Source organism: Biomphalaria glabrata, chromosome 15, assembly GCF_947242115.1.
Source record: "Biomphalaria glabrata chromosome 15, xgBioGlab47.1, whole genome shotgun sequence".
In the NCBI taxonomy this organism is placed as follows: domain Eukaryota; kingdom Metazoa; phylum Mollusca; class Gastropoda; family Planorbidae; genus Biomphalaria; species Biomphalaria glabrata.
Window position 1 is genome coordinate 28,134,883 of NC_074725.1, and position 24,045 is coordinate 28,158,927.

General features: G+C 37.8%; 1 protein-coding gene across 1 annotated transcript in view; it reads left to right on the forward strand.

Annotated features, from left to right (window-relative positions):
- Window positions 1–24,045, forward strand: part of LOC106060275 (uncharacterized) — a 295,644-nt gene that overhangs the window by 163,667 nt on the left and 107,932 nt on the right. The window contains exon 5 of the mRNA XM_056012021.1: window positions 2,479–2,559. Within this exon, the coding sequence (XP_055867996.1) occupies window positions 2,479–2,559 (81 nt within the window). The remainder of the gene's footprint in view (window positions 1–2,478; window positions 2,560–24,045) is intronic.

Genomic DNA, 24,045 nt, shown 5'->3' on the forward strand with positions numbered 1-24,045 from the left:
TCTCTACATCTCTATAATCTTTCTACATTTCTGTAATCTCTCTCTCTCTGTAATCTCTATACATTTCTGCAATCTCTCTACATCTTTGTAATCTCTCTACATCTCTGTTATCTCTATATCTCTGTAATCTCTCTACATCTCTCTAATCTCTCTACATCTCTAATCTCTCTACATCTCAGTTATCTCTCTACATCTCTCTAATCTCTCTACATCTCTAATCTCTCTACATCCCAGTTATCCCTCTACATCTCTGTAATCCCTCTACATCTCTTATCTCTCTACATCTCTCTAATCTCTCTACATCTCTAATCTCTCTACATCCCAGTTATCTCTCTACATCTCTCTAATCTCTCTACATCTCTAATCTCTCTACATCCCAGTTATCCCTCTACATCTCTGTAATCCCTCTACATCTCTTATCTCTCTACATCTCTCTAATCTCTCTACATCTCTAATCTCTCTACATCCCAGTTATCTCTCTACATCTCTCTAATCTCTCTACATCTCTAATCTCTCTACATCTCAGTTATCTCTCTACATCTCTCTAATCTCTCTACATCTCTAATCTCTCTACATCCCAGTTATCCCTCTACATCTCTGTAATCCCTCTACATCTCTTATCTCTCTACATCTCTCTAATCTCTCTACATCTCTAATCTCTCTACATCCCAGTTATCTCTCTACATCTCTAATCTCTCTACATCCCAGTTATCTCTCTACATCTCTCTAATCTCTCTACATCTCTAATCTCTCTACATCCCAGTTATCCCTCTACATCTCTGTTATCTCTACATCTCTTTAATCTCTCTACATCTCTAATCTCTCTACATCCCAGTTATCCCTCTACATCTCTGTTATCTCTACATCTCTAATCTCTCTACATCCCAGTTATCTCTCTACATCTCTTTAATCTCTCTACATCTCTGTAGCTCTCTCCTTCTCATTGTAAGTTGTCCCTAATTAACTACCATGCATTTCTTAACTTGTACATATTTTATAAGAGTACTCTCACTAGCGAGTTCAATTTCTTTGAATGCGGCCTTCGCTCCCACATACTAGACCACCCCGTGTCTTCACATAATCCAGTTAATCCTTTGTTTCAATCAATTATAAATGCAATCCTTTATCTTAATCTTCCTGTTATCTCCTGTCTTCCGCTTGTTTCGTTTGATACCCACCCCCCAGAACCTCCGAGTCTATTTTAGGAAGTTTGTTTTTTTATTTATCGGCACCAAACACGCTTTAAAAAAAAAAATGAATGCTCCCCAGGAAATATCATATTGATTCAATGTTGTATGACTCGCTTGGACCAGTGGTCATTTCCAACCGATTGACACCAAGAGAAATGGAGGATCTTTCTGTTTAGGTAGTGGGCGTGAGAATAATAACAAAAAAAATAAAATTGATAAGGCTGTAAGGGTCCATGGTTTCTGTGTGCCTATGAAGTGCGCGTCAGAGATGATCTATTATTAGCTGATTATGGAAAACCCGTTTCAACGACGTGGATACGACAGACTAGAATTTTTATAGCTTGAAAATGATCATCGCCCTTTTTTTGCAGTTGTTTGGTATTGGAGTTTTAGGACTATTATAGATTTGTCCTGAATACAGCACTGATACTAGCTATATCCGTCTTACATATAGTTATTATAGTTTTGCTCTTTTTTTTAAAAAATGTTGCTTTAAATGGTCTTTAGAGTAGACACTTTTTTATATAAGCCTTTGAAATCTATAGAAGTTTTAAAGTTGTTTAAAATTTGTTTTAAAGTTGTTGTTTTTTTTATTTTAACAAAGCTTATAGCAACTCACTCTGTCTGTTTGTCTGTCTGTTTGTCTGTCTGTAAAAAGTTTGTACTCGTTTTTTTCTCCCGCACCCAATCTCGGATCAAGCTGAAATTTTGTCTTATTATTTCTTCTGCCTGACAGTACAAAAATCAATAAAATAATTAACCAATTTGTTAATTAACTATTGGTAATTAGTTGTTAGTTGTTTTTTTTTTTTGTTTGGTATCTCGAACAAGGGAAAGAAACTGTACTGACTGAATTGGTGGTATAAGCTGAATTAGTCCCCTTTATAGCTAGCCGCTTGAAAATCAGTTTGAAAAAAAAAACGAGATAACAATAGCACCTCAATAGCAGAGTGGTTAGTTTGTCGGCTTGGGCCATGCGTTCAAATTCAGGTCGACCTCCTTTATTATTTTTTTTATAAATTCTTTTAAAAAGCGATCACGGTAAAATTAACCCGATATCCCTTTTTTTTTTTGCACAGAATTATTGTTGTTGGTCTAGTTCTATTACAAATTTAATTACATGACTAACCCAAAGTAATTGATACAATAACACTTCGTATAAGCTTTGTTTTTTAAAAAGTATTTTGTTTGTTGTTCTTGTTTATATATTTCCAATTCTAATGTGAATGTAACTTTTATACTGCAAGGCATTATGCTAATGATATTTTTATACTGTTTCATTGGCCAGGTTACATCAGAAAGCCACAGAAATTTTCTAGGGGCAGCACAAATCTTGGAATCTCAAGGTCATTTGGCTGGCAAGACTGACGTGAGTAGATTCTTTAAAAAAAAAAATTAATTTTGGCTATAAAGGCTTGAAGGGATAAGGACGGTCCGCACCCTGGTCGAGATACTTAGGTATGCACAAAACTGGCCTATAGGGAACGGACCAAAAGAAATAATCGACAAAGTCCCTGGTACTCATCAAATTACGGGGTTTGTGGAGCTGGGTTTATCTAACTAGATTTATGAGTAAAACTTAATTGAAAATGATTTTATGTTTTGTGTGTTATGAAGTTGCCTTAAAGCGCCAATTTACAGGAGGAAGAAGTTTGCATACCAGTGTTTTGCTTATCTTAGCATTTTTATTGCATCTCTTAACACTCAAATATAAGAGTAAACCTCGTGTATAAGAGATGTGACACGTATTCTCTCTATTCGGCATCCATACTTTCCTACATTTTAATTCATTAAAAGATTGTGTTGGCTCAGTGGTGAAGGGCTTTGCTTCTGAAACGAGTGGTCTCATGTTCGAATCTTGGGGAAGAATATGATTTTGAATTTCAGGATTCTTTAGTTCGCCCCTGAGCCCTCCTAAGTCTAATGGGTATCTGACATTAGTTTGGGAAAGGTAAAGTCGTTTTGGTCTATGCTGGCCACACGACACCCTCTTAATTCGTGGGCCACATATATCGATGACCTTTTTTTATGTCATTTTCCTCATAGATCGAAAAATCTGAAAAAGGGACTTTACTTTTACAAAGGCGTCTCAACGAGGGTTCCGTTTTGTTTGTTTTGAATGGCAGTATCGATACCTAATTGCAACATATAGACCCTGCCGGATGTGGGCGCGTCTGACCCCTCCCCCTTCCAACACACACACACATACACTCCAAAAAAAAAGGAAGTAAATGCATGTTCCTGGACATTCTCCGGACATGTCGACTTGACATTGCTATACATCATCGCAGACGTGGGACACAGGCATAAAATTGTGAACAGATTTCCCATCAACCCTTTTATGGCTTTAGGCGCGCGCGCCGGTGTGTGTATGTGTGTTTATGTGTCTGTGTTCAAGAACAAACAAAAAAAATAAAAAAATGATCCACCTTGTTTTCACGCGGCGCAAATTTATTGCATTCAGTTCCGAGCGAATAATTTTAGAACTTTTCCACAAATCTTCTAGAGCCACAGGGAGTTGACAGTTTGTTGGGCTCTCTGACCCTATGTTGAGGCCTATTGGTTTGCATGTGAATGGCGGTTTCATTTAACCCATAACTCCCGGTGTTGGTGGTGTAAACAAATGTTTGACAAATGTTTTACATGTTTCGGATGTTCCTTCAGAGTTTTGAGATAATTTACTCCCTATCTTATCTTATCTTATATAATACAGACGTTACTTCAGAAAAGAAGATGATTACGACCTACGCGTCATGCATTTAGTCATGCATATTAACCAATGACTTAAATTCTGCCAAGTCACTGGTTTTCCTGGCTAGCTCAGGCAACCCATTCCATGCTCTAATAGCACTAGGGACGCAGGACGACTGGGGATGGCAGCTGGCAGGGTTTGAACCCGAGACTCTCGATAAGTCCGAACGACAGTGCAGTGCGCAAACTGCACGACCAGGCAGTCAGTGTGTACTCTTCACTAGTCATGTCCAGTCATTCATGTCCAGTTTAAGTACTAAGTTAGTCATTTTCTTGTTGGTTATAGCTGTCCGATCTTTAAAAAGACCTTTTTGCATTTGAATGGCAGTTTCATTTAACTCTTTCCCTTATGTTCAAAAAATTCCTTCTTGGTTTACTCTACACTAGTCATGTCCAGTCTAAGTACTAAGGTGGTCACTTTCTTATAATTTATTGCGGTCCGATCTTTAAAAAAATCGTATTGCAGCACTGGGCACTCAAAAAGAACTTGCAGCTCCGGAGTTCTTGCCCGTGGTGACCGTCTGCAGGAGTTAGTAGCTTCTGGGATCGCTTACAGTTTGCATTAAGTTTGATTGACAACCTCATTTAATTCTTGCTCGTCTGCTGAGAAAGCGTCGCGGTGCTGCCGTGGCCTCCCTACTGTGTTCTAGAAGTGAAGAAGTTTATCCTCGTGGATCTCAGGACTTTATTGCCTTATGTCAGGAGTGTCTCTTTCCAAAGTCATGGTGTTTTGTCATAGAGAAGGAAACCTATTACCTTTTGTCATTTTCTTTTCTTGCTTGGTTCGAAAATGTTTGGTTTCGGAAATATATATATATATTTTTATGCATCTTGTTGAAAACCAGGATTGTGCAGTTAAATATAATTGTAAGTTGATGAAAAAAACAAATTCTTTTTGAATGACAAAGGTATAGAAGAAAAAATTCGAAATTACTTTGACACTATGTCATTTTGCTATCTCTAATTGTCACCCTTTACGCACCTCGATGTTGACTTAACCTTGAAGCATGTTTGGATAAAATTGAAATTTGAACTACGTCATACACAGACACTTTCCCAGTGCTAAGGTCAAGTTCCCCTGTTGGACCTTGCGATCTATAGGGCAGATGAGGTCAAGGTCATTTTTTTTTCTGGCCACGGTTAACGAGCAGGTTGTCATGTGGCCAGCACAACGACCACCCATCTTTACGTTCCCCGACGTCAGGTACCCATTAGAGTTGGGTGGGCTCAGGGCGGCGCCTACAAAATCGCGAAATTAATAGTCCCAGTCTTCAACGAGATTCGAACCCCCTTGCAGTGCAAAGATGGGAAAATTATCTTGTAACGTCACATTCTCTGTCTCAAAACATCGAGGGAAGATCGTACTTGTGATAAACTATAAAAGAACGTCTTGTCGGAGGAAGTTGGCTGAGTTGATTCGTTTCATTCATATTACCAGTTTGACACATATCATTTATATGATTTCAATATTGTGATTCAAAAACATCAATATTCTTTGCTTGATTTAGTTGGTGTGTGTAGTGTTTACAAACTCTGGTCTTTACTAGATAAATCTGGAATATAAACTTCCGGTTAGATTTCTACTCACACTATTCTAGACCACATGAATGCATGACGTCATAATTCTTCCTTTTTTTTTTCCTTACTTCGCCACACGTTCAAACGTAGATTAAAAGTCATTTCGTTCTTGCCATGTTTGTGAAAGGATTAAAAGTCCATTCCAAAATTTTGTTTCTTTTAGTTATATTTTTTTTTAAAGTAGGCTTACTACTTCAAATATCATCAGACAATAAATCAACCAATCGATTCCATTTTAAAGTCAATTTATTTCGTTTCATGTTTCTTATTTTCGAATTAATATTTTTGGCTTCTCTTGTATCGGTAGATTTTTTTAAAAAATCTATTCTGGTCTGGAGCTAACAATCTAATAGCCACCTCCCTGATCCGACTTGTAAATAATCAATGGCGGGAAAGTCTCCCAAGTCCTAGATTTATGTCCAAACAAGAAGTCAGCAGCCATTAGCTCCCCCTTGTAGGAGCGCGGTCCTAGCAGAGTCGTCTGCAGTGCGTGATTGTGTTTAGTTGTTCTGGTCGTATTTTTGGGTGGAAGAGTTTTTTGCTGTCTGTTCGTTTGTCTGTTGCTGTGGTTGTATGTCTGCGTGTGTGAGGTCGGTTTGTTAAGCCTCTCTTGTCCTTGAACTTGTATTATATAAGGGGGAGAGTGATTGTCAAAAAACAGCTTTGAAGAAGATTGCATATTTCATGTTACGTTGTTTTTTTTCGAAGAATAACGTAGATCGAAATGCCTCCATCTTGCTTGGCGTACAATGCATGATGCGCAATGAACGATGCGCAGTCAATGATGCTGAATGAGTGATGAGCAATGAATGGTGCGCATAGAAAGGGCGTCTTTGAATGATGCGCAATGAATTGGGTGAAAGAAAGATGCACATGAAATGGTGTAACTGAATAATGCGTAATAAATGGTGCGCAATGGGTCGCAAGAAAATATGGTGTCAATGAATGGTGCACACTGTGTCCTAATGCTGCATTTCTGGTCATAAAAAATCCCCACGCGGTCTGTAGACCAGAAGATGTAAAGGTCATCCTTTTCTGTGGCCCACAACGACCTGACGCTCGTACGTTTCTCGAACTAATGCAAGGAACTAATATTAGAGCTGGATCAACCCAGAGACGCTCTAAAGATCCTGAAATTAAACATCAAATCCCAGTCTTCACCAGGATTCAACTCGGGGACTCTCCGGTTCACACGATATGCGCTACTGACTTGTCCTTATGGTCCCGGGGCTGGAAACCTTCGCGCTGCTATTGTCCTGTAGGAGGTTTGTAAAGGGAGGTAGTAGTTTACTTTTCTGAAGACAATGTCCTTGAAATCTCACAAGTCAGACATCTTGGAAAACACGTTTTTTTTTTTCTTTTGTCGCTGCTGGTTCGTGGGGACGGCTGGAAGAGTTAGGGTTAAGGTCAAACCTTTTGGTAGTTGTCAAACACTAAGTCCGTTGTCAACCACTACATGAGTTGTCAACCGCTTCATAAGTTGTCAACCACTACTTGAGTTGTCAACCACTACATGAGTTGTCAACCACTACATGAGTTGTCAACCACTACATGAGTTGTCAACCACTACATGAGTTGTCAACCACTACATGAGTTGTCAACCACTACATGAGTTGTCAACCACTACATGAGTTGTCAACCACTACATGAGTTGTCAACCACTACATGAGTTGTCAACCACTACATGAGTTGTCAACCACTTCATGAGCTGTCGAAACTGGAAAAAAACTTAGTTTCGTTATAGTAACTGCAAAATAGAAACGAAAATAGAAATAATAATAAAAATCAATAGGATTGTTTCAAAAGGAAACAAATCGTTATACGAAGGAAAAAAACGTCATTAATGCTATTTTAGTTTCAGTTCGAGTTTGTATTTATGTTTAAGCTACGTATTGCTATTTCCGTTATTTTTTTTTTATTTTTTTTTTTTTAGTTTCACTTTCTATTTGTTTAATTTTATTGAAAAGCGTGTTTAAGACTTGAAAATTTCATTTTTATTTTGTATTTTGATTTAGTTTTAGTTTGGGTACTATGGATTCAAACTATTTTATTGTGTATTCGACTTCTCGTTTATTTGTTTTATTTCTATTTTCGTTATTGATATTAAGTGTTTCTATTCCCGCCCACTGACATTCTTGTTCCCGCAATCGACAACCCCAATAACTCTAAAACTACCTGGCAATGTAACTGTTTTGCACCTTAAAACTCTGGCCATCAAGCATCTAATAAATACAATCCTGTGGGTATCACAATAAATAAGCTAGTCAAAGATGTCACCGTCACACTGTTGGGTCACATGACACCGCGGGCATTAAAACGGGCACTGAAATAATAAGTCGGCATAGATTCTGTTTCATAATCACTAAATCTCGATGGGGGCCAGCAAGTAAATGGATGGAATAAATGCAAAGTATCAAACATTTGGTTGTCATTCGTTTGGACGACATTGCGCTGTATTTATAAGCTCTATCGAAAACAGGTTGTTCATTTTAAATCACCATGGTGACATGAAGCATGTATTCTTATTCGACCAAGTGCAATATCAATTACAAAACGTTGATATCTGGTGGTAAAATTTTTATGGTATCTTTACATTTCTCTCTCTCTCTCTCTCTCTCATAGATTCTTGCTATTTTCTACTCGCTCTCTCTCTTTTTCTCTCTCTCTCTCTTTCTTTCTCTCTCGCTCTATCTCTTTCATAGTCTTTCTAGTCTCTCTTTCTCTCTCTCATATATTCTTTCTTTTTTGTACGCTCTGTCTCTTTCTCTCTATCTGTCTTTCTCTGTCTCTCTCTTTCTCTCATATATCCTTTCTACTCTCTCTATTTCTCATTCTCTCTCTCTCTCCCATAGATTCTTTCTATTTTCTACTCCCTCTCTCTCTCTTTCTCCCTATCTCTCTCTTACAAAGAGTCTTTCTGCTCTCTCTCTCTCTCTCTCTCACTCTCATATATTTTCTATTTTCTACTCCCTCTCTCTTTCCCTTTCATACTCTCTCTCTCTCTCTCTCTTCCTCTTACGCCTTCATTCTTTTTCTCTGTGCTCTGTATCTAGTAGTGCTCTGTATCTAGTACTCTTCTGTAACTCTCTCTCTCTCTCTCTCTCTCCAGACCAAAGCCATCTGAGAGCAATACTTATTATCCTATTATTAACACATCAACGCCAAATCATACGTTATATCAGCGATGAAGATAACTCTCAGAAATATCAGACTGAAATTGTACAGAGTTATCTCTCCAGTTGATAAAGATGAAAAAAATAAAATTCACATTTTTATTTTTCGTCTGATGTACGATAGTTATGATGAAAGTGTCAGTGAAAGGTCGTGTCGATCTATTGAGCCTGCCTTCAACTCACAATGAGCACATACATGACCTGAAACAAAACACATGTGTTCAGATTTTTAAATATCGTTTATACAAAGCACATGCGCTTACAATTAATACATGTGCTCAGACCAAACACTGGCGCTCAGATTAAACACATGCGGTCAGACTAGACACTTGCGGTCAGACTTGACACTTGCGGTCAGACTTTAACACTTTCGCTCAGGCTAAACACATGTGCTCAAACCAAACGCATGAGCTCACACAAAACACTCTCAGACTAAACACGTGCCCTGAAACTAAACACATGCGCTTCTATTAAACACACGCTCTCACAAAAAAAAAAAAAAAAACGAGTCCCTCATATGTATTCAGAATCTTGTTGACATTTCACACCTTGTAAAGCACGCAAACTTAACAGTCCAATCTCTTGCACAATAAACGGTCCAATCTCTCGCACAATAAACGGTCCAATCTCTTGCACAATAAACGGTCCAATCTCTTGCACAATAAACGGTCCAATCTTTTACACAATAAACGGTCCAATCTCTTGCACAATAAACGGTCCAATCTCTTGCACAATAAACGGTCCAATCTTTTACACAATAAACGGTCCAATCTCTCGCACAATAAACGGTCCAATCTCTTGCACAATTAACGGTCCAATCTTGTACACAATAAACGGTCCAATCTCTTTCACAATAAACGGTCCAATCTCTTGCACAATTAACGGTCCAATCTTTTACACAATAAACGGTCCAATCTCTCGCACAATAAACGGTCCAATCTCTTGCACAATTAACGGTCCAATCTTGTACACAATAAACGGTCCAATCTTTTACACAATAAACGGTCCAATCTCTTGCACAATAAACGGTCCAATCTCTTGCACAATTAACGGTCCAATCTTTTACACAATAAACGGTCCAATCTCTCGCACAATAAACGGTCCAATCTCTTGCACAATTAACGGTCCAATCTTGTACACAATAAACGGTCCAATCTCTTTCACAATAAACGGTCCAATCTCTTGCACAATAAACGTACCAATCTTTTACACAATAAACGGTCCAATCTCTCGCACACTGAGCTTAAGATGGTGAGATAGGACCATCCCCCTTGTTGACCATTGTAAAAAAAAAAAAAAATGTAATATATATTTACACACTCGATGTATCTTGGTAGTCATTGGTGCGAAAGTTTATTGGAGTGTCGGTATAGCCCGTCATGGTGATAGACGCAGCGTGCCGTGCTTTTCGAGAACGGGGGGGGTGAAAAAGGGGTGGGGGGCGGGATCTCATTGAGAGTACTTTTTTTGTCCTCCCTGAAAAAAAAAAAATCCAATTTACACTTTACTTCGCATGCCTTCAATTAATGTAATGAAAGTGCGCACCCCGGAAGTGCTTCTGTTGGTAATGGAATTACGGTGTTGTGTAAACCCATAATGTCTTTAGAGTGGGTCTCTGTGTTTGTGCGCGCGCGCGTGCGTGGGTGTGTGTGTGACCTTTGTCTATCTTTCCTCATCTCTCTGCTCTGGACGAACAGGTTTTGGGAGACATACCCCATGTGACAGTCCTTGACCTATGACCTGACGAGACCAAAGAGGAAGTAAGACGAGAGATAAAGACATTATAAATTTTTTTTTTCGTTTCGTATCTTTCGTTTAATCTGGGTAAATATGGCGGATTCCTGATATTGCAATGTACTGCTGTTGCCGGTTTTAACATGGCTCCAACCTGGGCTGTACCTTTAATTATGTCAGGTCTAAGTGTGACGTGGCTACTCTGAGCCTGAAACGTGGCATTCCACAAGGTCTGACTTGTTTACGTGGAAATAAAGGTCTTAATGTGACACTCCACCGGGACTGACTTATTTGCGTGAAAATAAAGGATTTAATGTGACACTCCTCCGGGACTGACTTATTTGCGTGAAAATAAAGGTCTTAATGTGACACTCCACCGGGACTGACCTATATACGTGAAAATAAAGGTCTTACTGTGACACTCCTCCGGGACTGACTTATTTGCGTGAAAATAAAGGCCTTAATGTGACACTCCACCGGGACTGACTTATTTGCGTGAAAATAAAGGTCTTAATGTGACACTCCTCCGGGACTGACATATTTGCTTGAAAATAAAGGTCTTATTGTGACACTCCACCGGGACTGACTTATAAAGGAGTCTTTACCATACCTGTGCTGAATACAAACGTGTTTGAACTGGCCTTTTCCTTTCTTATAGAAGTTTTACTGAGACATTATTTAGTGTAGCTCTATCTTCGTCCTTCTCTATCGTTTCACTGCGACCTCCATTGACTATAAAGCTTGGCTACCGAACCAAGAGGTCTAGGGCTCAAATCGTAGTGAAAAGCGGGAGTTAAATGTCTTGATTTGAGTATCCCTCTGTGTCCAGCAACAGGGAGGGGAAGCTCCGGGGCCTCCACACAAAAAAGATAAAAATATATCCGAATTTCGACGGTTTAGAAACTTCTAATTTTATTATTGTTTTTTTTTTTTTTTTAAACATTTTTTTCATTATTTTCACGGCTGGCAAAAATGTCATTATCTAGAAGTTAACGCTTGTAACATCCTCAGAATACGTAAATACAGCTGGGGATTTAGGACAGTGCATCTACCAATGACTTTACCCTCCACAGACTAAAAAAATGTACACCTTTTTAAAAACTAAAATATGCATGTTAAATATTTTTTTCAAAAGTGAAACTGAGATGGAGGCAATAAACACAATTTCTTTCTTCTCAAATATAGAATGCTTTTAGATACAAGTATTTGTATTCATGTGTGGATTTTTTAAATTAACGCTTTCGAAAAATTATAGGGGCCCCCCCACAAAAATTCTGCCCCTGGGCCCCACACGTTTAAATCTTAAAGCTAAGAGAGGGCTTAGCGCCGTCTAACATTTCTTGAGCTTGTGCATATTCTAGCTTGATGGTCCAGTCTATTAATAGATTCGTTATCGCCTTGGCATTACAGAGATTGATTTCTGTATCTTCTTATCGTAGAAATGTGTTTATTCTGAATGTTTTCTTATCCCTGTGACGTTATTATATCTGTCTATTTCGGAAAGTGTAATTACATTACTTACGTATTGTCTTTTTTAATTAAAAAAGGGAGCCAGAGTGTTTATGCTTTTCATTAAGCTTCTTCTTCATGGGTATCCTTGGGCCCAAGGCCTATTTTCTTTGCCTCTTTTATGGGCTTTCTTTCTTTGCCTCTTTTGTGGGCTTTCTTTCTTTGCCTCTTTTGTGGGCTTTCTTTCTTTGCCTCTTTTGTGGGCTTTCTTTCTTTGCCTCTTTTGTGGGCTTTCTTTCTTTGCCTCTTTTGTGGCCTTTCTTTGTTTGCTTCTTTTGTGGGCTTTCTTTCTTTGCCTCTTTTGTGGGCTTTCTTTCTTTGCCTCTTTTGTGGGCTTTCTTTCTTTGCCTCTTTTGTGGGCTTTCTTTCTTTGCCTCTTTTGTGGGCTTTCGTTTTTGCTTCTATTGTGGGCTTTCTTTCTTTACCTCTTTTTTTTTTCAATACAAAAATTTCTACGTTTTACATAAACATTAAATTGTAATGAATCAAACAAAAGTACAAAAAATGATTAACTTTAAAACTTAAATAGTAAATAAAATAGTAAATCTAGGTCAATAGTAGATTGTGCCTTGCTCGAGACCGAATTTTTTTAAAAACTTTTTTTTAGCAAGAACATTGAAACTAATGAAAGTTACTGATACTGTACATTAATTAATAGAAACTAAGAAAATGTAAATGACATCAGACAATAGTACATTTTTCTTTGCATGATAAATTTACATTCGTTTACCTTACCATTTACTCCGTATGGATTACATTTTTTTTTTTTTTTTTTTTTTTTAAAAAAAGGAAACCTCAGAATTTGCGGTTATTGCAGAAGTTAGAGATCATAAGTCCGCTTAAAAAAAAAATTTTGTGAATGTACGCAATTATACGCGTTTTGTTAATTCACCATGTCGCTCTCATTCTTTTTTTTTTTTCTACATAATTTTTTATTATCCTATTATTGTCTTCGTCTAATTTAATGAGGAAACAAACAAGATCAAGTCATTGATTATTTCGACATTTAATTAAGTGTTGTTGGCCGTTGTATATAGAAGCACAAAGGATTTGTAAAAAAAAACAAAAAACAATGTAATTCAGTTAAGTTACTTATCTCCCTTGAATGTTACCAAAAATATTCCAACACTAAGCAGTGTAAGTTGATTACGGAACTTAATGTGGAAGCATCTGATGATTAAGTGTTATTATTATTATGTTAGAAATGAACAAGTAGTCATTCTCTGGCACTGCCAGGGTCGAGTTTCGCTAAAGAGAAACAAAATTCATCGTAGTCCCTTTAACAGTTTCCACTGAGGAATTGTCTGGTGATGTGGCAGGCCTGCAGCAGTACCGCCCTCTGACAGGCAACGAGGATGTTCCTAGGAATGTTAAGGGCCTTGAAGGTGTCTGTGAGGTCAGTTGTTATTATCCCCTCGGTCCCTTTTTCAGTTTCCATTGACGAATTTTCTGGTGATTATTATTATTATTATTATTTAGCTGTTCTTTTTTAGCTTTCTCGATAGAAGCGTAGCTCAATAATGTCATGAGAAATATTGGCACTTCAAATGACAAAATATAGGCTCTGAATATTTACTGCGTAATTTGTTGATGTCGATAAAAGCATTCTTTTTCTGCTGGACAGCTTTAGATAAGTCGTGCGTTCTGAAAGTTTCATTACAGACTGACCTTTTAGTGTAATGCACACATTTTAAGACTATTTCCTTATGGATAATAACGGTTTTTTTTAATTATTATATTAACCCTTAAAGTGCTGTGCTGTTTTACAATGAATGCATACAAAATGAGATTACAATTTTAATGTTTAGACTGCAGCGGTTCTCAATCTTTTATGCTCGACGACCCCTTTTTACAATCCCTCACTCTGCCTCGAGCCCCCCCCCCCCCACAGTAATAGAAAAAAGACCAAAAAAAATCAATTTTTTCGATGTTCTTAGGCGACCCCTGGCAAATCGTCAATCGACCCCCCAAAGGGGTCGCGACCCACAGGTTGAGAACCCCTGGTTTAGAGGCTAAAGTACCATACGCATCTTAAGGGTTAAATTGTGCGTGGTGACAGGTGGTGACAGAGGTGGTGTCCGAGGGGGTAAAGCGCTTGGCTTCCGAACTCAGATTTTGAACTTCTGGATTTAAGTCCGCCTAACTCTAAGAAATACCTGACACTAGTTGGGGAAAGTAAAGGCGGTTGGTCATTTTGCTGGCCACATGACACCATCCTTAACCAATAACCAAAGAAACATAATCTTTACAGCATCCGTCCGATAGATGTCAAGTTTTGAGAGGGGTTCTTACATTGTGCAGAAAGTGTGGAACCCAGAAAGTGGAATTTTTGTGTTTTTTTTTTTAACTTTTTTGGCAAAACTCGAACCAAGGTGAGGAATTTTACTGAGAATGGTAAATTTATTTTTCGATGCTTTTTTTTTTTACAAAGCTTATATCAACTCACTCTGTCTGTCTGGTAAAAAGTTTTGTACACGTTATTTCTCTCACACACAATCTTGGGGTTAAGCTGAAAATTTTGCACTATTTCTTTTACCTGGACAACACAAGAATCAATAAAAACAATTAACTAATTAGGTAATTAACTATTGGTAACTTTTTTATTTGGTATCTCAAACAAGGGAAAGAAATTGTACTTGACTGAAGTGGTTCTATACGCTGAATTAGTCCCCTTTACAGGTCGTCGTCTGAGTCTTAGTGATAACAACATGAAAAATAGAACGAGACTATAGAAACAATAGATAACAAAACAATCTTCCATATTCACAAGCTCTCCACTAACAGAGCGGTTACCATGTTGGCTTGAGAAGGCTTGAGCCATGAGTTCGAATTCAGTTCGTTCCCACCCTCCTTTTTCTTATTTAAAAAAATACATTTTTTTCTTAGTCTGGATCTATTACAAATTTATCTACATACTGATCAAAACTAATTGATACAGCTATGATATATATAAGCTTTATTGTTGTCTTTTTTAAAAGTATTTTTAAAATTATTTTCTTGTTTAAATATTCAGCTACTCCCAAAACGCGCTGCAGAGAACTGCAAATAGTGTCACAGTGGACATTTTAGTTTCGTCTTGTCGAAGAAAGAAGTAAAAGCCGAGTGGACATTTTGTCTATACTGTTGTTCCTAGCAAGAAATCCTCCCTCTACTGAGACAATCCTCCCAATGGACAAGTGGAAAGCTTCCATACGTTCTTTTTCCGGGAACTGCGTCATTAGATCTGCCCTATGGCGCGGGGAAATTCCCAGATTAAAAGAAGACGTCGTTAATAGACTATTTCTTTTGCAACATTGATATATTGAGTTGAGTTCGTATCTTAAGGTGACTAGAGTTTGAGCGCTGCCTCATTTCCGATCGGATTTGAAAAAAAAGGTGACTTATTAAAAATAAAAAAGGGAAATAAAAAAGTGTTCATGCTATGTGGGATTTTAAGACCCTTATTTTTATTGTTGAGGCCAGTAGATCAAGTGATGACTTCCGTTTGAATTTGTGTGTCGTCATTCTTTTATCATTTCCGGTTATCTACCTGCCCTCCCTTACCTTCATCTATTTATTTACCTGTTTGCTTATCCATCCGGCATGCATCCAATTGAACAGCAGCCCATAATACAAGAGCATTTTTTTTTTTTGTTTTTGGGCGTATGTGAAAATAGAAGAGGTCGGAGGAGGAGGATACAGATGTATTTAAATAATAAATAAAATAGCCTCCCCCCAGCCTCTTCTCTTATGTCACTCGTGTGTCATCATTATTCTTTGAAGTTCACTTGACGATAATTGAACTTAGCTCTAAGCCTGGCTAAGAGTCTTTTTGCAGACTTAATAGAGGCCGGGGGGGGGGGGGGGGTTGGGTCGTTTAGGGTAGACTCGGAAGAGAGATACAATAACCCTTCAAAGTGTCTCCTGAACAAGACTCAGATGTTGCCAGTTAAGTACGCTGTTGTCTCTAGTGATCAATCATCTGGAGGCTTTTAAATAGTTTTATTACATAATTTAAATGTGAGATTTAAAAAAAAAAACTGGCTGTTCCCTAATTTGTTTTCTCAGTCAGTTGGTCGGTTTGTAGTTCAGTATTTCTGCTGGCCATTTTGTTTTTTCAGTCGATAAGGGTTTTGGAGTGTCTGAGCGTGTTTCTGGTGTGGCCTTGACTAAAAGTGAGCGGATGGTTTGGTTGTGTAGGCCGGAGGATATTCCAGCTACCGTCGCCTGAGCGTGGCGCCTCCGTGGAAACGTCAACCCTGGAAAGTGGATAGGCTAAGAATGGTAGCAAACATAACTCTCAGTGGGCTACCACACGTACCATCGAGAGAGAGGGTACATTACACGTGGTAGGGATGTAAAAAAGACTTGCTAAACCAGTCCGAAACCCCCATCAGCCCGTTTCCCAAAGGGGCCCATACGTGTGGTGATGGTCCCCCCCCCCCCACGGGTACGATGGGACAGCATAGGCATTAAGGATGGCCTCCACGTGGGGCTTGAGGTTCCAGCCACACATGAAAGGAGGAATTCATGCAGGGGCTCGGAAGAACGTGCAACATGCCAAGACGGGTGTGAATAAAATGACAGAGAGATCGGTGAAGAGCCAATTTCTCATCCTGGCCACGAGATAAAAGTCTTTCTCGGGTCACATGGTTCATAAAAGGGGCGTGCTTGCCTTGAACCATTTGGACATCTGAATCAGGTTGTGTAGGTTGATTAGAATCTGGTGTAATCCCATAGTAGTCTGTCGCCGTTCAAGTTCATAAATACTGGTGTGAATGTTGGAGATGAGGAGAACAAGAGATAGACGACTGACAGAAGGACGTATTTTTTTTTACAAAGCTTATGTCAACTCAATCTGTCTGTTTGTCTGTCTGGTAAAAAGTTTGTACACGTTATTTCTCCCTCACCCAGTCTCGGCTCACGCTGAAATTTTTCACAATTATTTCTTTTACTTGACAACACGAGAATCAATAAAAAAAAATTAACCAATTGGTTAATTAACTATTGGTAATTAATTATTTTGTTTGTTATCTCAAACAAGGGAAAGAATGTGTACTTGACTGAGGTGGTGGTATAAGCTTTATAGGTCGTCTTCTGAATCTTAGTGAAGAAAACATAAAAAATAGGATGAGACTATAGAAACAAAAGATAACTATACAATCTTCCATGCTCTGAGACTCTCCACTAGCAGAGTGGTTACCGTGTTGGCTTGAGAAGCCTGAGCTCGAATGCAGGTTGTCCCCCCCCCCCCCCTCTTATTTTTTATTATACAAGTGCTTTTTTTATTTACAGTTAGTCTAGATTAAAGTTTAGATCTATTACAAATTTAATTACATGGCTGACCCAAACTAATTGGTACTACTATGCTTATTATAAGATCGTTTTTTTTTGTTTTTGTTTTTTTTTAATTTTTTTTTTGTTTTATTTTCTTGTTGTTAGATTTTATAAAGTATCATTTTTAACTTCTGGTCTTATATACATCTATATTGAAGTTTATGGCACAAATAGACATGTACAAGTTATATTCAGTTCTGTTTTAAAAAGAAGTTTTATAAGTTTTTTTTAAATTTTAAGTTATGAATATAATAAGAATAATATAAGAAGAAAAATATAAAAAGAATAATATCAGAAGAATAATATCAGAAGAATAATATCAGAAGAATAAAATAAAAAAAAATAATATAAGAAGAAGAATATAAGAAGAAGAATATAAGAAGAATTAAGAATAGTATACGTCTTCACTGGTTTGATTGTACCAGCTGTTTGGAACTATAAACCAACGACCGACTGTCAACAATCGACTGTCAACAATCGGTCAGTCAGTTGGTTATTAAGTCAGTCAATCAATCAATCAGACAGCCAGTCAATCAGTCAGGTTTTTTTTTTGTTCATTGATCAGTCTGTTGTTCAATCCGCAGTTCTGTCGGTCAGTCAGTCTGTCGGTCAGTCCGTCCGTCAAACGTTTCAATCAACATTTGACCTACATTCAGTCTACAATTCTTTTTATACCTCCTTGGCTTTTCCTGACCGAGTGCCTCCCTGGCGGCAGCCTCTGCAGAATAAAAATGTCGTGTGTTGTTTTGTTTTTTTTCGTGAGTGTGTGTGTTTGTGTTAAGTAAGGGTCGGTGTGAATTCCCTCACCAGGTTAACGCCCACTTTAACAATTCACTCCAGCGGACAGAATTTGTTTCGGCCTTTTTTTTTTTTTTTAATTTCATTGTGTAGTTCTAGTTTTTAAACAACCCGAAACAAAATGGCGAGGGGGAAAGTCGGGCGGGTAAAGATAATGAATGTTACATGCCATTGTTTATATTTTGTGATTACATCCAAGGCATCTTCGTCCATGTTTGGGTTATGTTTGTATGTGATAACGGGGGGGGGGGGGGGAGGGGGCATGCCTGCAGGTGCCTGTTTGTGTATTCTCGCTATTATGGGCGCATTCTGCGTGGAGGCGCCACGCGAGGCGTGAGTCTTATCAGAATCTACCACCTAAGAAAGATGTGGATGGCTGGAGATTTGATACACATTAATAAAACATATAACGACGCGTCCTGTTCGTCTTTTGTGTATACACATTTTTTTTATTCATCTTTTTTTTATAGTGTGTGTTGCCAATTTGTTGCATTTTTTAATGTAATCTTTGTGTGTGTGTGTTTTTATAACCTTTTTTCAAAACATGTATAATTTTTTTTAAAAAGTTTATATCAACTTACTCTGTCTATCTGGTAAAAATTTTGTTTGGTAGCTTATTCCTGCAGTATTGAGATATCAGAGATATATTACAGTAAATATGTAGTTATTCCCCTTAGATATATATATATATATATATATATGAATCAAAGATAAACTCAATCAGTTCTTTTGAATTATTCTTTTGTAGGTTTTATTTTATGACTTTCTAGGAAATCATAAAGTATTGTGGCTGCCTGGGGGCTCGGTGGCTGAGTGGTTAAGCACTTAGCTTCCGAACCTGTGGTCCTGGGGTCCGAATTTCGGTGAAGACTGGGATTTTGAATTTCGGGATTTTTAGGGCGTCTTGAGTCTACCCAACTCTAACGGGAGAAGACCTTTCAAAAATTTGATTCTGCGCTGCTAAAAAGTGAAAAGAAAAAAAAAGATCACCTACATTTAAAAAAAGAAACAGTAGATTATCATCTAACTTACTTTATTATGTACACCGAATATGTACGCTGCATGTTTGGTTTGATATGGTTTCACTTTCAAACCGAACCATACACAAAACAAATATACATAGATAATAATAACAATGTTCATACCTACCTTCGAGCCCATCTCTCTAATCCACGGGGAGGGTCCTGTACACAGATATCAGTCGCCCCCCCCCCCCCCCCACTCCCTTGAGAGTCCACTTGATCTGTGTCAACAGTGTTTCCCCTTGAAATTGCGACAATAAATTAAGTGACCTGGGGGAGGCAACTCTCAAGTTAATTTCTCGGAGTGATCTCAAATGATGCCCTTGAATTAATAGATTTTGTGTGCGCCTGTCTGTTTGAGGGGCAATGTTTTGTAAACATTTCTCTAACCAATCCGTGAGACTCCATGAGGCAATCGTATTTTGTTTCATTATAAAGCTTTTTTTGTCTTTGGCGACCCTTGGATCTCGGCTCCTAATAAATGTAGCTTTCAAGTAGTAGTTTCATTTTTAGTTTGATCATCATCCGTTATAGTGGATCCAGAGATTTTGAAAAAAAAATCTTCTTTCTTATAAATAAAATAATAATAATGAGGCTTGTCTTCGAGACCGAAGATTAATGAGGAGTGCTGTATTTCCGGTTTCTACCCACCCCCTGCTGCGACCTACATATTTTGCCACATGTAGCGCAAGCATAGCCATAAATATTGTAGGTGGCTTAAAAAAAACTTTGTTTATTTTGAGTGACAAATGTTTTTTAAAGATACAAATAAGAATGAACTTTGATGTGTTCGGCCGTCATATTCTGTTGATTGGATCAAAGTATGCACATTCACGTGAAGCTGTTTTTTGTAATATTAAAATAAAATATAAATGGAGGATTCGTTCCTTTTAATTTAAATGTGCAAAAGTTATTATAACCTAAGAAATTCACTTTTTATAAAGTTGAATATACTTACCTACATACAAACACCGCATCACAAACAAATATATTAGAGACAAGATCTCAACGGTATTGTCCTCAATGTCGATAAGACATTCCTTCAGGGAACAGCATCAGGAAAAAGAATAAGAGGCTGAAAGATTAAGCGATGGGAAAACGGCAAGAAAGAATGAACGGGCCTGTCATTGAAAAAGACAGAGGGAAACGGAGAAAGGCGGTTGACAGATCGTGTGTGGTGCCCCAACAGTTCATCAGACTAAAGAATAGAGGAAGTTTAAGGCGAAGGTGAAGAGGCTGTAGTCGTGTTCTCTAACTATTCCATTTAAATTACTAAAACAATAAACCCGTATTGGTCATTTGATTTCTTAAAGGATATCATTTGGATCGAAATAAATGTAATTCCATGTTCTTTATTTTCGTAAACATGCTCCATTTTTAGTTAATAAATATGCACAGGGATATATACTAATTTATAATTATAAAAAAAAATCTAAGGGAGGCAACTTTACGTCACATAGGAGTCCACAGACGGTGTTATTTATTGAAATCAAATTGAAAATATGTGTACTCGATTATCATACAGTGACCTAATAACTCCAACGACACACTACGTACTACAGAAATTTCGTAATAGTTGAAATTTTTGCATAGAGTTGTAGCCCTTTTTTAAAAAACAGGTTGAGCTAAAAATAAATAGTGTTTTGTGGCATTGAAAAAAAAAAAGCGCGAAAGATTTCCTGTCTTTTATAATAATCCCATCACTCTTGACACAGAGACGTGAGGTAGTTGAATTATTGGACTGTGCCAAAAGGGAGCGAGACTTTACGAGATCTCATAGTCAGAACTACTCGAGAGTAATAGGCCTAAAGCTTTAGAGTTTTAATGAGGTTATGACGTCATACAACTCGAGCCTCGAGACGGACGATGTCAAGGTTGTACATGACAGATGGGAGGTTGTAGGTCTGGGGGGGGGGGACAAAATAGTTGAAAGGATCGACCGTTCGAGGTCATGAGTAAAATAGGAGCAGAGCCGGATCTACGACAGTGCTGCTGTCTAGGGCCTCATCCTTCTTGCATTATGGAGATGTACAATGTTTAAACGAATGTGCAAATGAAATATATTTATAGCTTTTATATAGCGCTACTTTCATGCATGCTCAGAGCGCTTTAGTCCAATGTCATTTCTGGACCAGTTGGGGGGGGGAGGGGGAGGGGTATCTAGGAGTTGGTTTTCCGTGCTGCCTTTATGCGCTCAGTAAACACAACTCTGCCCGAGTCGGGTGTCGAACCTCGAACCTAGGTAGCCAAGACAAGCACTTAGCCTCTCGACCACGCTTCCCATGTAACAAACTAAGAGAAATAAGAGTATCTCTATTTGTACCTTCATAACTCTGACAAGCTTTTAGATTGGCTTGTATTTTAAAGTGCATTTGTATTGAAGCTTGAAGATAATAGGGGCCTCCACTAAAATCCTAAACCAGGGCACGATATGGCCTGAATTGTGCCGATGTTTTAAAAATTCAAAACATCAAATATCAAAATCCTGACCAGGGCACGACATGGCATGAATTGTGCCGTTGTTTTAAGAACTCAAAATATCAAATATCAAAATCCTGACCAGGTCCTATACTTACTAAAATCTGGCACTGACTAACACTGACACTGATGAACAGAGGTTAAAGTTCAATAGACAATAGAACTGAAAAAAAAATTCAGGGTCGTTGCCAAAAGTGTAAAGAAAATTTTCGAATTTCAAATTCTTTAAATAAAGATGCAAAAGTTTCACTTGACTGCAACTCCGCTCCGAATTTGTCAATTATGAGTAAACATCTTGACTTTCTCACAACGAAAAGAAATGAGAAATGGGCTTTTCGCTGACCTTTCTGGAGACTCCTCCCCTTCATCAGGAAATGACCTTAAGATCGAAAACCTTGTCGACAGTATCTTACCAAAGACTTACATATTCCTACCATGTACCGCCACTAACGTGTGGAAAATGTCTTTTTGTCGAAAGTCTCTGGTGTCAGAAGTGATATTTCGGTATCCGATACATCTAGATTATTGACTCTCTAGATGTGGCTAAATATGTTTTAATTGAATGTAAAATTATTAAATAAAGTGTAAAATGTGTTGTTTTTTTAACTAAGAAGCAATTTTACTATCATTTCATCGATTGTGACCATCTATTCTACCCCTAACTGAATAGTTTGTATTCACGGACACACAAGTTAAAAACACTTTCCATCGAAACTGGTGGATCTAGTTGCAGACGTGAGGAAGAAGGAAAGATAACTCCTGAAATGATTTATGGTCTGGCGCCCAATGATTTGATTATTTTTTTTTTATTTTTATCTCTACACATAAACTCTGGATGTAAATATTGTGAGGGTGGTTTCAAGGAGTGTATGGAAACAAAATCGAATATAACATTACTAGTCAAATGAACCCGTCATTTTACAAGTTCATGCGTGTTGGATTATTTAAAAACAAAAAAAAAACGTTTCACTCTCTGACCCCCGGCTTCTGTTTTATAGAAGCATTAAAGCTGAAAACGAATAATAATAGAGATGAAACCCGCGCGGCAAGAGACGAAATCACGCATGCAGAGATCTGTCTTGCTTTGGTTTTGGGATTGCAAGAGATTTTTTTTTTACAGTAATGATAGAAAGTAAAAGTAAAGTTTCCCTTCCAGACCTTGTGATCTATAGGGCAGATGATGAAAAGGTCATCTGTTTCTTTGGCCAACTAGCAGGGTGTCATGTGGCCAGCACAACGACCAACCACCTTTACTTTTCCCCAGCTAATGTCAGGTATCCATTAGAGCTGGGTGGACTCAGAGGCGCCCAAGGATCCCGAAATTAAAAAATCCCAGTCTTCACCAGGATTCAAGCCCGGAACCCCTGGTTCAGAAGCAAAGCGATTTACATCTCAGCCACCGCACGCCTCCGATGTAAAAAAAAGTGCTACTCATAATATGGCGCGTAAAAAGGGGCGGTAATTTAAGCATTAGTAGAAATAACAGAAATTAAATAATTGATTTCGAAGCACAAGAATCATTTCACTTTTACTTCTAACTCTGTTTGTCTTTGTCACTGACATAGAAAACAAACACTGAGCAAAAGATCACCTTCCAAAGGACACTGAAGGAAAACTTTCACAATGTTCGACGGACGCGAATTTAGCATGGATATGAGCGATACCGCAGTGGACACTCGCAGACTACAAAAAGGGGACGTAATTAACCCCTCCTTCCCCAGCAGACGATGATTTAAAATATGTAGGTTTCTGCTGGGTCAGTGTATTCTTCAAAAATTGCACTCTGCTTTGTTTTGTTTTTTTTACAAAGCTTATATCAACACTATAGATAGCAATGTCTGAAATGGGACCTCTACTTTTGTTTGTCTATACCAACTCTGTCTGTCCGTCTGTCTGTCTGTCTTGTAAAAAGTTTGAACATGCTTTTTCTCCCATTCTCCATTGTCTGATCAAGTTAAAACTTTACATAATTATTCATAGCTGATAAAAGTACACGAATCAATCCAAAAATTAACGAATTAGTTAATCATTTAGTATTAATTAATTAATTTTGTTTTATTTAGCAGAAAGGAAGCTTAACCTGGTAATTTTCAGATAAATGGTAGTTATTAGCTGTTTTTTCCCTGTAGATAAGCTTTGGTTTTAAAAAAGTTGTCTTTTTTTTTTTAGTGCTTGTTTATTTTTGGAGTTGAAGACAACGCCTCATACATTACTATGTTCTTAAACTTGTTAAACTTACATCAGTGTTAAACTTACATCAATGTTAAACTTACATCAGTGTTAAACATTTACTGTAATAGAACTTATCAAAACATTTGCCTTTTGACGTCAATGCCAGTAAATCTCAGAATCATTTTGTGTTGTTCAGAATTAGCTAAGGGAGGACACCTGTCATTTACCTTTTTTTTTCTCCACCTGAATGCACATTGTTAATTAACCAGTCGAGTTAATTGCTAATTATAAAGTTGTGTAACATCATGAAATCTGACGCATCCG